Source organism: Drosophila virilis, chromosome 3 (genome assembly GCF_030788295.1).
Source record: "Drosophila virilis strain 15010-1051.87 chromosome 3, Dvir_AGI_RSII-ME, whole genome shotgun sequence".
In the NCBI taxonomy this organism is placed as follows: Eukaryota; Metazoa; Arthropoda; class Insecta; order Diptera; family Drosophilidae; genus Drosophila; species Drosophila virilis.
In genome coordinates, this window is record NC_091545.1 from 4,444,475 (window position 1) to 4,459,249 (window position 14,775).

The 14,775-nt window shown below is 38.8% G+C and overlaps 1 protein-coding gene across 2 annotated transcripts in view; it reads right to left on the bottom strand.

Moving 5' to 3' along the window:
* Window positions 1-14,775, bottom strand: part of p130CAS (Serine_rich_CAS and FAT-like_CAS_C domain-containing protein p130CAS) — a 51,330-nt gene that overhangs the window by 4,867 nt on the left and 31,688 nt on the right. For both annotated transcript variants that reach the window (XM_032435480.2, XM_002046406.4), the window contains exons 2-3: window positions 8,854-8,997; window positions 5,278-5,550 (exon numbers count right to left, since the gene is read on the bottom strand). In XM_032435480.2, the coding sequence (XP_032291371.1) occupies window positions 5,278-5,550; window positions 8,854-8,997 (417 nt within the window). The remainder of the gene's footprint in view (window positions 1-5,277; window positions 5,551-8,853; window positions 8,998-14,775) is intronic.

Below are 14,775 nucleotides of genomic sequence, written 5' to 3' on the forward strand. Positions count from 1 at the left end.
TCAAGGAGGTCACTTTTCTTTGATTTTTCATGCTGATTTTTCCAGGCAATTTTGCGTGTCTTTTCCATTTGTTTTTTGTTTTTATGCTGTTATTGTTTGTCTGGCCTCGATTGGTGCTATGGAAAGCGACTGTTGTTCCCATAGATCAGAAATGTATGTTTATGACATATTTGGGGCATCTTTTTAATGGGTCTCACCACCTGCCACACCCCTCGCCCACCGTCCCGCCCATGTGGCGAAATGGGCCATTAAAATGGCCGCCAGGGGGCGCAGCATTATTAAATTGGCAACAGCTCGGTTTGTTAGTTGAGTTCTGTCTTTCTTTGGCTTTCGGCCATTTTTAATTGGATTTTGATAGTTGAAAGTTGAAATTCACAGCACGATCGCAAACGTTTCTTTTTCGTTTTTTACATTTTGTTTTTTTTTGTTTTTTTATGGCAGGATTGTTGCTTCTGTGCGAGAATCTTTCAAATCTTTTCGACTGTCACAACATTCTATGCTTGTTTTTTATGGCCCTGTTTAAATTCCATGGAGCACAGAGCACGGTAGCCGCACAAGATGTGTATCTTTGCAGCTCATTTGATGCATTTCAATGCTGCTCTCACACCTTCCACACCTGCACGCACACGCACACAAACATATTGGAGAAGGGGCATGGACAGTTCTTTGACAAAATTTCAACATTTTCTCACGTACCAAATACAAGAACAAAAAAACATTTGTACAAATATGCAAATTGTTGTTAAGTAAATTTAAGCTGGTGGCTATTGAAGAGAGGCCGGAGAGAGGAACTGCGTTGGAGTGAGTAGCTAAAATGCCTGCAGGCTGTATCTTTAAATGATACCCTGTACCTATTGAGTAGAGGGTGTTTCAGAGACTGTTAAGCTGTCACACAGGCAGAAGCTTATAAAGTATATATATATATATATATATATATTCTTGAACAGCATCAACAGTGAAATCGATCTATCCCTGTTCTTTGCTCATTTGTCTGCCTTGTTCTTGTACTCTCAATGAAGCAGAGTATCTAATAGTCGCACACTCCCGACAAAAGCACTCTTACTTGCTTTTATTTTTCTGTGGCGTCATGCTGAGATCTTGCCTCAATCAGTGCCGCAAATTTCAAGTGCTTGCCTTTGAAAAACTTAATTAATGGCTATTTATTGAGGTCCAGAGCTGATCATTAGGTTGAACTGGAACCGTTAATCCCTAGGATTGGCACTTGCGACCTTGCCATATATACACACATTGTGTGTATTTATATATATTTGGAGCGCAGGCGATTTCACAACATTCAGATGGCAAAGAAATCCGCATTCGCATTGGCTTCATCCTCCTCCTCCTCCTCCTCGGAGCGGGGCCAGGCCTTGCCTTAAGGGGCAGAGCTCTTCTCTTCTTTATAAGTTCGTCTAACTTTGGTCATGCACAAATCTCGGCAGAGCCAAAGACAACAACAACAACAACAACAATGAAGAGTTATTGTTGTCGCATTTGCTTCTGGCTGGCATTTTGTGTCCATTTTTGGTCATTGAAATAAAAATGACATGTTTTCCTCACACACAAACTCGAAAACTCTTTTTGGAAATGCTCCAGCACCAGCAGCAGCAAACAGAGTCTCAGCTCCAGCCAGAGAGCTGACCACATTGCCATAAATCTTGATGCAGTTGGCTGCTGTTGGCCATTCGGCAACTTGACTTGGACTTGGACTCGCGGACTCAGCGGCAGACACAGACGCGGACGCGGACGCAGTTTTATGGGCAGTGCGTGACCACGCTTGGTGGAGTCTTGGTCTTTCAGACTCTTATGTGGGCTCAAGGAACTCGAAATTGTCACAATCTTGGCCGCTGCCTAACGGTGGAGCCGTCCGCTTGGCTGCTTCAGTCTCTCGGTCTCTCAGTTGCCGTCTCGGATTTGGCCACTGTCCCCGCTGGGATTTATTTTTGGTCAGGCCGACAATGAGACGTAAATATTTATGTGGTTTTACTTATTTTGTTGACGAGACTAGAAACAGGCATCCGCACAATATTATAAATTTTGTTTGTATTGATTATAATAATGTGTTAGGGTTTATATTTTGGCCATAGCCATAAATTATAATCAGTTTATTCTTTATAAATAGTTGATTAAATTTTACTTCCAATCAAATCTTTTAAATCAGAACTGAAAGTAATGGAAAGAAAACATTGAACTAAGTGAAACATTTTTAAAACTAGAAATTTCAAACATAAAATAAGCGATAAACGATTTAAATGAAAATACTAACTATGTCAGATAATACTCAATTATAATTTTTGAGTCTGGCAGTAAAGAATTCTCATTCTCAGTTAAAGAAATTTTGTGTGGATTTTAAATCATTTGCACTTGAATTAAGCACAAATTTTAAAGTTTCTTATGTGAGTACTAAGGAAGTTAGCAGCTAGGTTTATAGCCTTGTCTAAGGGTATTCAAGATTCGACTTTTGAAGAATCGACACATACTCAGCTTATCTGGCCGGCTGGCGAATAGATTTGTTGTGGAACGTGGGCTGGCCTCGCGGCAGACACTTGCAGCATTTGGGCTGCCCAACAATGTTGCGCAACAATTCAGTTCAAGACATTTCCGTTCTCAATTAAGTTTGGGGAATGCAGCTGATACGCACATGATATGTGGCACTCGGAACACAAAGCTAAAGACGGCTTAGACGGCACTTGAGAAATTGTTTAACTCGTTTCCACCTGTTGGCGGCACTCAGGTTTTGGTGGCTAGCCAACTTGGCTGGGTCCCAAGTCAAGTGTGAGAGTTGAGAGTGAAGTTACTCTTCCTCCCCCCTCCTGCCGTTGCCCCGGCCAGTGTCAGCTGCGTTAAGTTTTTGACGCTTTCGAGGGGAACTTTTCAATTTGACGTGCGATTTTCCTTGTGTTACTTGTGGCCGAATCAATAAAACTTAACAGCATAGACAAGTCAAATTGAACAAAAGCGGCATTTAATTTTTTACAGCTACCACTTCAGACTCCTCCAGCTCACCCCCCTCGTAGCCACACACAGCCAGCGGTGCATTTCGCTGTGGAAATGTCGAGGTCTCGTCTCCGTCATAGAAAGGTTTCACCAGGCATCAACGCAATCTTCCACTGCGCCAGTGGCAACAAAATCCATTGCAATTTGCAGTTGCAGCTTTTGTTGATTGGACTCAAAACCGATGGACAGACAACAAATCAAATGACTGATGGGTGGATGAGGGGGAGGTGGAGGAGGCGTGGTCGCTTCTCCTTCTGGCGCAGCGTTTATTTGAAATTTGAATTTATGGTTTCACTTGGCTGCAAAAAGATTGATAGCTGCCGATAATGCGAGGAAATGTTTACGAGACTCTATAATTTGTAGTTTATTTTATTTGATTTGCTGCGCCAAGTGCGAGGAAAAGCGAAAGTCTGAGAGACCAACAGACCAACAGACCCATAGATTATACAAAACATAAAAATAATAAAAAATATAAAAGAAAAACCATCCACACAGATGGCAAAGTTCAAAGCTGGAACGCCTCCATTGCATGTGGTGCTAATGATAATGGACAATTATGAATGCGGTTATGCAAGGTCCAAAGTGCTGGAGGAGGAGCTGATGGAGGAGGAGGAGGCGGAGGTGATGGTGGTGGAGGAGGAGTGCACTGACACGGATTGCCAAATGAAATTGAAAGGCCTGAACAAAACAATTGCCATGGGTAATTGTCCATTGAGTGGGTCAAGCAACACGATGATGTGTTGGAGATATGGCTGCAAACCCGACAAAAATGTTAAGTGGTTCGCTTCACGGTTGGAATCAATGACTAAACCCGCTTTTCACATCCATGGAGCCAAAAAATGACTTGTAGATTTGCGTAATTAAATATATTTTTAAGCATCACAAATATTAAAACAATATTTTTCAATAGGGTTCAATTAAGGCTTAGATTCAGCTTGTTCTGCTGCGGCTTAAGATCCGTTCTCTAACTCATACCCATTTAAAGCCTTTCTTAGAGCATCCCAAATTCGTTTTGGTTAAAGTCAACATGAAACTTGAGCTAGCTGCTTCAGTTATTGGCATATAGAGTTTCATGTTTTTGCAACAAATGCCAGCTGTCTGGCCAAGTGCAAATTATTCGTTTCCTTTAATTACGGACATCGATTTCGCAAATCAAGGGGAGTGAGACTAGTCCATGGAGCAGATGATCAACTGAAATGCAAATAAAACGCATGTCCAGCTGACAAATTGGCAAATTACGAGCCATATGCAAAGACAGGCCAAAAAAAAAGTAGGAAAAACGGAAACCCGTTGGACATGCGCACACGCAGCCTGCAGCTGGCGGCGATGCAGTGCATCAGCCCCAGCCCCAGCCCCAGCCTCAGTTTCAGCCGCAGCATCCACTGGAATCTCCTGCCGACTCTCCACTTGGCTCTTATTAATTGCACAATTACGACACGCAATTGACGTGCAGAGTGAACGATGGCCGGGCCATAATGATGGAAAACCGGCGGACTCGAGAAATTACTTTCTTTCACTTTCCAGACGGATATCATAATTCAGAAAAAAAAAATACAAAATTAAAAAAGTGCAGTAGCCACGACCCAAAGACGAACAAGCCAAAAATAAATATGCCAGACGATGCCAGAAATGCCAAAAAACCAAAAAAAGAAACAGCAAAAAACAGGAAAAGAAAGTTAACTTCGACAAACCGAAGAGTAGATACCCTTTGCATCGAATATCTACATATATTGCTTACGATTTTTAAGTTATGTGACGAGCACAATAAAGCTTGTTTTTTTTGCTGAGTTTGGGCAAGATATCGCGAAAATCAAACCATTTTTTCTTACTAAGACTTATTTTTCGACCGATTCTACCTATTGATTTGATATAATAGTCCAATGTTGATATGATTTAGTTCGAATAAAGGAAGAGCATTAAAATCCAGTTTCGTTATGATATTTAAGAATACAAAGAATTCGAAATGGAAGAACTTAGCTTTAGACCGCGCGTTCGTTCCAATTTTAGCTATATGATATAGTATACCGATCTGGTCAATTTCCATATCCGATCGAACACATCTCCTACTCTGCGTTGCACATTTTATGACAAAGCTTAGCTACCCTCTCGAAGGGCATCAGTAAAATCAAATTAAATGAAAACTAAATGAAATGATATCAATTAGGAGCAGCCCCAGGGGCGTCTCGAGGGAGTTGGTTGCCATTAAGGAAACGCAGACGAAGCGTTAAATTAAAAAATAACAAAATTAAAAAAAAAAAAAAACAGAAACTGCGTTTAACCTACCTTGTTCGGCGAGACATGCCACGATCTGCGTGCACCGCGGCCCTGGCCGTTGGATGAGGTTGAGCCTGTGGATTGGCTGTCCGCATTGCTGCCAGATGCACCCGATGCGCTGATGATGGAACCGTTCTCATAGATCTCCGCCGAGCAGATGGAACTGTTCAAAGTGGCCGTACTGGCCGCCAGCGAGGGTATTGGCGAACTGGCCGGCGATGGTGAGAAACAGCCCGAATCGTACGAGTTCAAGATGCGTAACCGGTTGCCGGGGCAAAGACCCTGTAAATAGACCAAAAATAAAACAAGGTTTTAGAACTATGCAAAAATAAAAGCAAGCGAATTTTAATAATTATTGCAAAGTCATTTAAAAAATAGATTTGATCTTTAAAATAATAGTTAACTTAATCTCTAAATTGGTTTCAATTGGGTCTTCATGTTAAATTAAAATTAAGCAGAAAATATTAACTACAAGACAAATTTCTTAGATTAAGTTTATAATTTCGGGCTTTAAATCAGAACTTTGTAAATTTCGACCTTAACTCGATTTTGCTGCGAATTGAGTACAACATGCTTAAATATTTCCCGAGTGAACTGGGCTATCAGTCGAAATTCATGGCTGCCACTCATTGAGTCCAATTGATTTCGATTGTTTTTTTATTAACTGAATGCCGAGTGCATTCTTAATTAATAAATAATATATATATAGAAATAAAACATATAAAAAAGCATAAAATAAATTACAATTTTTTAATTGGCTGTCAAGCTGACTTAAAATCGAGTGCAGTTTATTTCTTTTGCCGCCGATCTTTTGTCAATTTTCCTGACATCTGTGTGAGACTTTTTGATGTGATATACGAACTGAGTTTCCATTGCCAGCTTCAAAGAGGTATGAAAAAATCTTGTCAACATGTGTTGCAGCTTATTTCAATTTTATTTTAGCCGTAAACAACGAAAATTGCGCCCCGTTTCTTTATTTTTTTTAGCAAGTGCTGAATAATTTATGCTACATTTTTTTTTTGTTGAAAACATTTTTAAATTTTTTAGTTTTTTTTTTTCATTTTATTTTAAATTTATGTATGAAAAACATTGTTGTTGCCGCTGTCGCCACTCAATTGGCCGTTTTTGGGTTAATTGTTTCCATTAAAAAGTGCGGCTACTTTTTAATTAACGACAATTGGCCGACACCGAGTATCTGAGTATCTGTATCTATGTATCTGTGTATCTGTGTATCTGCAGCTATGCATGTGTCTATGGCCATCTAAAGCGATTTTGATTTCCATTTTGATATGTGTTTTGACACCAACAGACAGACACCGCCAGCCTATCACCGCATGAGTGTATTCATGAGTGCTCGTGAGTGTTTGAGTGAGTGCTGAGTGCTGAATGCTGAGCCCGGCCAATTGAGTTGTTAATTAAAAATATGTTCGGAGCTGCAATTTTGCCAGCGACGTGCAAAAATGTTTTTAAGCTTTGCCCGTTGATCAGTTTTTAATTTAGACAACGGGTGTTGGGGGGAAACTTTCGGAGTGCCATTTATAAGTTTTGTAGTTGGGTTGGGTCTAATCGGGGCAGAGCTTCAAGGTTGCGTATTTTGAACATGTGAACATTAAGAGATCACAGATTTTTTGCCAAACAATAGAGGAAATACAGTTATTAAGTTGAAGCAGGGTAATCTATGAAATTAGTGTAGAGAAATACCAGAAATTAAATTTTTATAGATTTCTGTTATCTGAAAAATTAATTATTAAGCATCGATTGCGGTTGGTCGGTCTCGCGTTTACTTTATTACCAGCATCTATGTATTTCAATAAATAAATAAAACTTATCCAACCACAACCGAAACAATTTTTAATATTATGCAAAAACCCGCGTTCTATCATTCGATTATGAAAATTATTACTAATATTGTAATTATAATTTACAATTATTCGAAAATGAAACACATCTGCAGTTCACTTCATTTGTTCAATATAAATTGATAAAATGTCAAATTGAGAAAATAAAAGTGAACATTAAAAAAGTAACAAGTGAAATCTCTTGTATAAATATTTTAGGCTTAATGACAATAAACTTTAAAAAAAAGCGCACGTAAACCTTTGTAAAGCTTTTTATTATTTATAAAATATTTCTACGAAATCTTCTTAGAACAAAATTCTTCCCAAATTCTTGGCATTGTTTTGAATATATTAAAATATTTTTTTTTTCAAATTCCAGCACAAATAATAAAAAGTTAATCAACATGCAGAGCATGCTTCGAAGCGTTTGTTTGCCCACTTTTCCGAATATTTTCATGCTTTCAGCCCAATTAATTGATATTATTTTTGTTGAACAAGCTTAACAAACTGTGAAACATTTCATTCCACTTTGTTGTGCGCAATCAAACTAACAACATCGACCTCTTTTCATATTTCACACCCCTCGATCTGCAGCTCACCCCCGCTCCAGGGATTTCTGGACCAGCATGGGCCAGCTTTGAGCATGTCCAAATAATGTTGTATGCACTGTGGTAATCGCTCATAATGCTCGCCGCGGCATTATGTGGATTATTATTACAGCTGCGGACACAATTAAAGTGCCAAATGTGAAATTTATATGCAACCGGCGTGCCCCGCATGCGGCGGGTGGCGGCCACGTGCCCCGAGATGATGTTGATGAATCATGAACATAACGAGGCCTGGGATCTGTCCAGACTCTTTACTCAACGGCGGAGTATTACAAAATTAAATTATAAATTCAAATTAGGTTTGTTTTTTTTTTTATTACCAAATGGAATGCAAAATAATTGGAAAGGGCGGTAGAACTTATGCAAATGCCTCGATTGTTTAATTACAGATGCACAGCTGAAATGGGGCGTGGCTGTGCAGCCATTTGGCAATTAGGAGCGGAGCACAGAAACCCGAAGAAGGAGCAAACAAAACAAATACGCGGCCAAAACAGCTCGCAAAGGCGTTGCCCTTTAGGGCTTTAATGGACGTGCACTCGAAGAAAATAACACGAATCTTGTAGTTAAATCAAGAAAAATGCTGTTAAAATTTGCTGAGTATAGAAATGTTTGAGCCTGAGCGAGAAATTCGAATTACAAGAACTTGTTTAATACTTTGGTAAATAATATAACATCCTATTGATATACTCTGAATCCATTGAAAATGAGTAAAAAAGGATTAAGAGAGATGGAATAAGGAGAAGAAAGCATCTCTTGAGGTGCATATATTTGCAATAGCTAAGTCGAGATGCTCCTAAGATGTAGATCCCCTTAGTAGAGCTCGTTATCAATCAAAGTCATCGATAACTCACCACGTCTCTAAGCAATCGATATAAATCGATATCGAAATTCTGTTAATTGAGCAAACCTCTTCAGTATTAAAAGCTAGTGTCAGCAAATTTGACAACCATCCTCTGGAATAGCATAAAAAGATCAAGCAGAAGAAGGTTCACGTTCATTCCCGACTAGAGCACGCTTAATCGTTGCTATAATTTATTAATTAAATTCTCATTCTCGTACTGCTTTCTCTCAGTGCACAGCGAGATGCCCTCTGCAGGGCAGCTCCCAGTTGGAGCCCAGTTCTTATCTAAGCAACTCACCTGTCGGTTGCGCAGCGAGCAGAGCCACCAGCCCTCGATGCCTTCGGTGTTCTGTTCGATGACTGTGAGGATGTCGCCCTTCTTGAAGGGCAGCTCGTCCGGATCGTCGGCTTGATTATCATAAATGGCTCTAGCATAAAGTTTCTGCAAATAAATCAAGCAAAACGGAGAATGCAACAAACAATTAAAATCATTTTCAGTTATATCTTATATTTTGTGTGTCTTATCAGAATTAAGCAATTTTTATGCCGTGTGCTGAGATTTCGGATGTATAATGACCATAATGAACTGCATGCAAGGCTTGCGGCCAAAACTTCTAAGAAGCCGCAACAAAAAAAAAAAAGAAAACATCGAGAACCAGCCCCGAATTTCAATGGAATTTCAAAGACGTGAAGCTTGACCAGCGACTGACCGACCCCGACATTGACTTTAACTTTAACTCCAACTTTAACATTAAAACCAACTCGATCTTGGACTAAAGCAAAACATCATTCATAAGAACTCGTCTGCGGTTTCTACAGGTAGCATTTTTTTGTGTTTTCGGTTTTTTATGGCATAAATAAATCGCTTTTTGCTGGGCAAAAAAAATTGCACAAAGTGCAAAACGGATTTTGGGCAAACTCAAAAACAAAGCAGCTTAAAACAAAGCAAGCTCTTGTTTTTTTTTTTTTTTGGTTTTTTGTCTTTTAGCTCATGCCATGCGCTTCATTAGTTTACCTGGAATTTCAGGTCAACTGCGATTGTCGGAGCACAGCCCACAGTTCGGGTAGACCATGCAGAAACGGAGTTGATTGAATTAGTTGGAATGCTTGCGGATATACGAGTTATCAAGTTTCAAGCACTTAACAGCTAGCATATGATAATTATATGATTTTAGGGAATAACAGCAATTTGTTTCAGTGCACAGTAGTTGCAGTGCTACACTTAAAACGACATTCTAAACTCTATCATAACCGGCTTGGAATTCATAACGTTTTGAGCTAAACAACTCTAAAGATCTAGCATGTGCTTATTGCATGATACTGGGCATTAACAATAAAGTACATACACTTAGAGAAACACAGAGATTATAACAGAGTGTAGTAAGTATAAATAACTCATGTTGTGGAATATTATTTAGATCAATTCAATGAAAAATACTTTTTACAAGACGCCCAACATATGTATCTTATCATAAGTTTTGTAGTTGAGTCGTTTACTGAGACATTTGCAATTGTACAAAAAGTAAATTACTTTTCAAATTAATAATTTCGGAACTTTTATTATTAAAAAATATTCTGTTGATTATAAGTTATTTTTAATTAAAAGTCGTTCTAATCACATTCTTGTATATTCACAAATTGCCTTCATAAAAGCGTCAGGACGTTGCTCTCAGTTTAATTTCACTGCGAACTCAAAACTTTAATACTTAAACCGAGCCGGACACTTAACCTTTTCTCTAAGTGCATAACTTTAAATACCGATTACTGCCGCTCTACTGTGGCTATACATGCACCATTAACAGTGAGGGCTTTTCCATTGTTGCCTCAACAGTTCCATAATCATCTGCCACATTCCTTAGATACGCATTTAAACGATGCAACTTCCCTTTATTAAATCGTTTCTAAAGCAATGCGCACGACTGTGCACTGTATGGGTCGGCGGGCAAAGGTTTCTTCAATGAATGAGCCGATATATCCATGTGTTTATCTATGGGTGTGTGTGTGTATCTGTGTGTCGGTCTCGGGTTAAGCGTGTTGCTTTTAATTTCGCCACCGCATCGAACAAAAATCCAAAACGAACGTTTTGAACTCCAACCAAAGCCGACACCGTTGTCGTTCCCGTTGCCGCTGCCGTTGCCGCTGCCGTGACAGCCACTCTTGTCAGTTGGGGGGCACTAGTACAACTTGTAGCTGGTCCCCCCTCTTTCCCTAAAACCCTGTGCCCCCATCCTTTCGCTTCATTTAACCCTCTGCTCCTGGGCTCATTTAATATGAGCTGCGCACAAACCACACACACACACACACTTGCACACAAAACTCCAGCGATTACAATAACGCGCGATGAATCGTCGTTGAACTTTCAACTCGGTTTTGTGTGAGTTCGGAACCCGTTTTGACAACAACTACAAGTACGATTGCTCTAGTCGGCACTGCCGACTAGAAGATACGCTGCAACCATGAACATTAGTCTCTCAGGCATCTAATTCTGAACCTGGGTATACTATTTGATTATATAATTCATTCTTTTATCTATTCAGCTCTTATCAGCTCCAAGCTATGCATTGAGAACGATATTTGCAAATCGATAATTATTGATTTAATGCTCGACTCGCTTAATGATACTGGATTCTAATTGTGGATCTGTGTATACTATCCGCTCCAGCTCTTATCAGCTTTAAGCTATGCTTACAAAACAATAACTGCAGATCGATAATTATCGATTACGTAAGCTCTTCTGCCTGTTACATACATTTGCCCAAAACCGTGATACCCCTTCCTACCCATTTCCAATTGGGCACAGGGTATAACAACTATGGGTAGGGATATGCGCGTTTTGTATATTCTACTTTTCAATTTCGAAAGCTGAAACCGTTCAAATGTCAAAAGAAAATGAGCGCACTTGAAGTTCATGTGCATGGGCAATTGATGTGGCATGGAGAGGGCCAGGGCTGCCAACTGACACTTGAGCGTTGCGTTGTTCAAACAACAATCGACAAGCCGCAAGCCGCAAACAACAACTGCAACAACAACAACAACAATAGGCACAAAAATGCGAGCTAAAGAAATATTTGTTAATTTGCCTACGACAAATGCAATCGATGCATGGAGAAGTGAGAGTGCGAGCGAGATGAAACATTCGGAGATCGCTCTGCAGCTGCCAGGGTTGTCATCCACTTGCAGTTTGCTTAGCTTTCTTCTTCACACAGATTTTTAACACAGCGCTAATTGTATAGGCAAATATTTACAGTTGGGCGTTTGGTATTCCAGTTCCGCTCGGTGCTTGTGGTTTTAGTTTCTGTTGTTGTTGTTGTTGTCACAAGCAAACAAAAATCAAATATCGATAGATTTCTGTTTGCTTGACGCGACTTTAATTGGTTTGCTTAGCGCATTTTTTGACGCGATTTACAGCGGAACTTTTCAGTTCCAATTTTGGATGGGAGCTAGAAAATTCGACTTGTTCAATGGAATTGCAGGAGTGAGAAATTGAACTGAAAATCTTTAAAAGCTCGATTTTCATAGGAGATTTGAAGGAGTTTTGAGTAGTTTGCAGTACTCTCGATAGATTTCTTTTGGCTTGGAACTGGAACTAGAAAAAACGTTTTCCTCAATGAAAGTGCAATCTTTAACTGATCAATAATACATATACATCATCTTTTGCATTAATATTGTGCAGCAGCTTTTAAAATTGCATTTACAAATTATGCATGTAAAATGCTGTCATAAATCTGCCAAACAACAACAAAATTAATAAACTTAATTTCTGCCTTTGAGCCATTTTGTGTGTGTTTCCTTTCATTTGGCGCGCTTCAAGCTTAAAGTGAAAGAGCTCCATCGATTTATTGTTAAAAAAAAAAAAAAAAGAGCACGTACATATGTATGGCCACAAGAGCTACAATAAGCATAGCTTTAAGCCAGAGTTCCAGTTCCACATAAATCGCATGTACGCAGATTCGGCCGAGAGACAAACAATGCCAACATTAAACAACAAAAATCTTTATATTTCTTGTTTATTTCTTGAGCGCAATTTCTGTATTTTTTTTTCGGCATTTCAGCTTGGCTGGCTACGTTGAAAGGTTATTCACCATATGGGCCATAAAGTCGAGACCAAGCCAAAATTTGGGGGGAATTTGTAGAAAGCGTCGTCCATAAAGCACACACTGTACATTATACGATCTGTTGTTTCTGCTCAACTCCATGGCGAGTGCATGACCTTACCCAGTTGAATTGCTACGTTTTGCAATTTCTTGAGCACATTCAAAGTCCATAAATAACCGAATTCACATAGACAAAACTCAAAACTCCCCCAAAAACAAAAAATAATAATAATAAAAAAAAAACCAACAACAGAAGCCGCCGGCGACGACGTCTTAATGAGCACTTAAAACTCGAGAAAGAAAAAACGCTGTGTACAAATAAAAATTTGGCAAAAAGCTGCAAATAAACCAAAAAAAAAAAATAAAAATAAAATGCAAAAAAAGAAATACCGCAACGACTTTGTCAAAAATTGTATTTAAGCTGTGATGAGCTTTAAGTCGCCCCTCGACATGACAATTTGACTTTGAGGAGCCCATTAACCGCATTAAGTCAAACAAAACTAAAAAGTTGAAATGCCAAAAAACGAGCAACAAAAAAATCTCAAGCTAAATGTATACAAAATCGTATATAGAAAATGCTATCGTCAATAACACTTTGTGATAACCCCCCCGCCCCGCTGATAAGTTGTGTGTTTTTGGTATATATTTATTTTTGAGGGTTTTTGCTCATCGCGTGACTGATAAACTTTTGTGTTTGTTTTTCTTCTTTTTTTTTATATAAAGTATATATATATCTGCTTTTAATTAATCCAATTGGCTCAATATCGATCTGTCAGCTTTGTCTTATATATAAATATAAATACATATATATTATTTACTCTCTTTAAACTTTTGGCTTCATTAGCAGAAATCATTTTTGTGACTAGGCGCTATTTATTTTTGTACAGCAAACACGTCATTTTTCGTTGTTTTTGTGGTCAACCTTTGGACTAAAGTGTTTGTGGCTGATTAAATGAAATCCAGGAATTTAATCTGTTAAAATAATGTGACAAAAACTTTAAAAGATATATTTGTTATCTTTGGTACGCCGAGCATGAAATACCCTTGTAGATATATGGCTTGGATATAGACATATGGCTTATATATAGGTAAAAGCTTTAATTCCGCTTTGTTGTTCCCATAGGAGCCTTGTGATATCGTATTAAGATTTGATACGGCTTTCCAGAACACTTAAGGTCATAAGTGCTAAGTTTTTTGAAGATATCTTGAAAGAAGGCAAACTTTACCATTTAAAAAGTTAATTATCTATAAAGTTATATGATATGATTTTATTCATAGCTCAAGATATATACATGAACTGAATTTCAGTCTTGTGATGAAGTCTTTCAATCTGGCCGATGTCAACATATGCACAAAAAGAAGGACCTAAGCAAAGTATCCAGAGGATAGCTTTAGAATTGAAAAACTAGTTTGAATAGAAAAAGATATCGACTCGCCTTTTAATGCTGATCAAGAATATATATATTTTGTGTTGAGACAAATCTCGTAGCAAAACTGTTATACCCTCTGCAAGGGTATTTAAAGGGTTACATACGAATTGCCGTATGGCAAATATTTGAGCTATATCCAGTCAGATATATTTATATGTTGATTTTTAAGTCCACTTGTCTGCACAATATAAAACGCCATATGTTGCGTTGAACTGGTTTTATTGTTGTTGTTGTTGCAGTTGTTGAGTGCAAAAATAAACAAAATGTTTACGTCTTGACAGCCTCGGCCTTTTCGGCACATTTCGTCAAGACGTGTGCAAAAAAATGCGACAATAAAACTTTAAGCAGGCCAAAAAGATTGCACAGCGCAAAAAAACACGTTCCGTGAGCTGCTCAGTCAAGCGACAGCAGCAGCAGCAGCTAACCGACTGTTAAACTTGACGTTAAAATGCGTTGACACTTGTCAAAATCAGTTTCTGTTGTTGTTGTAGTTGTTGTTGTTCATCGACTCCTTGGCTCTACACTCCCCCACACTGGAACTAGATGCATGTCGCACGCTTCACTGAGCCGCAAACCGAGTCAGCGAAAGTGCAACAGATACTCTGTTTCCGATGTGCCACGCCCAGCCACACACACACACACACACTCACACACACACACACGCACACACAGACAGTGGGACACATGTCAACGACT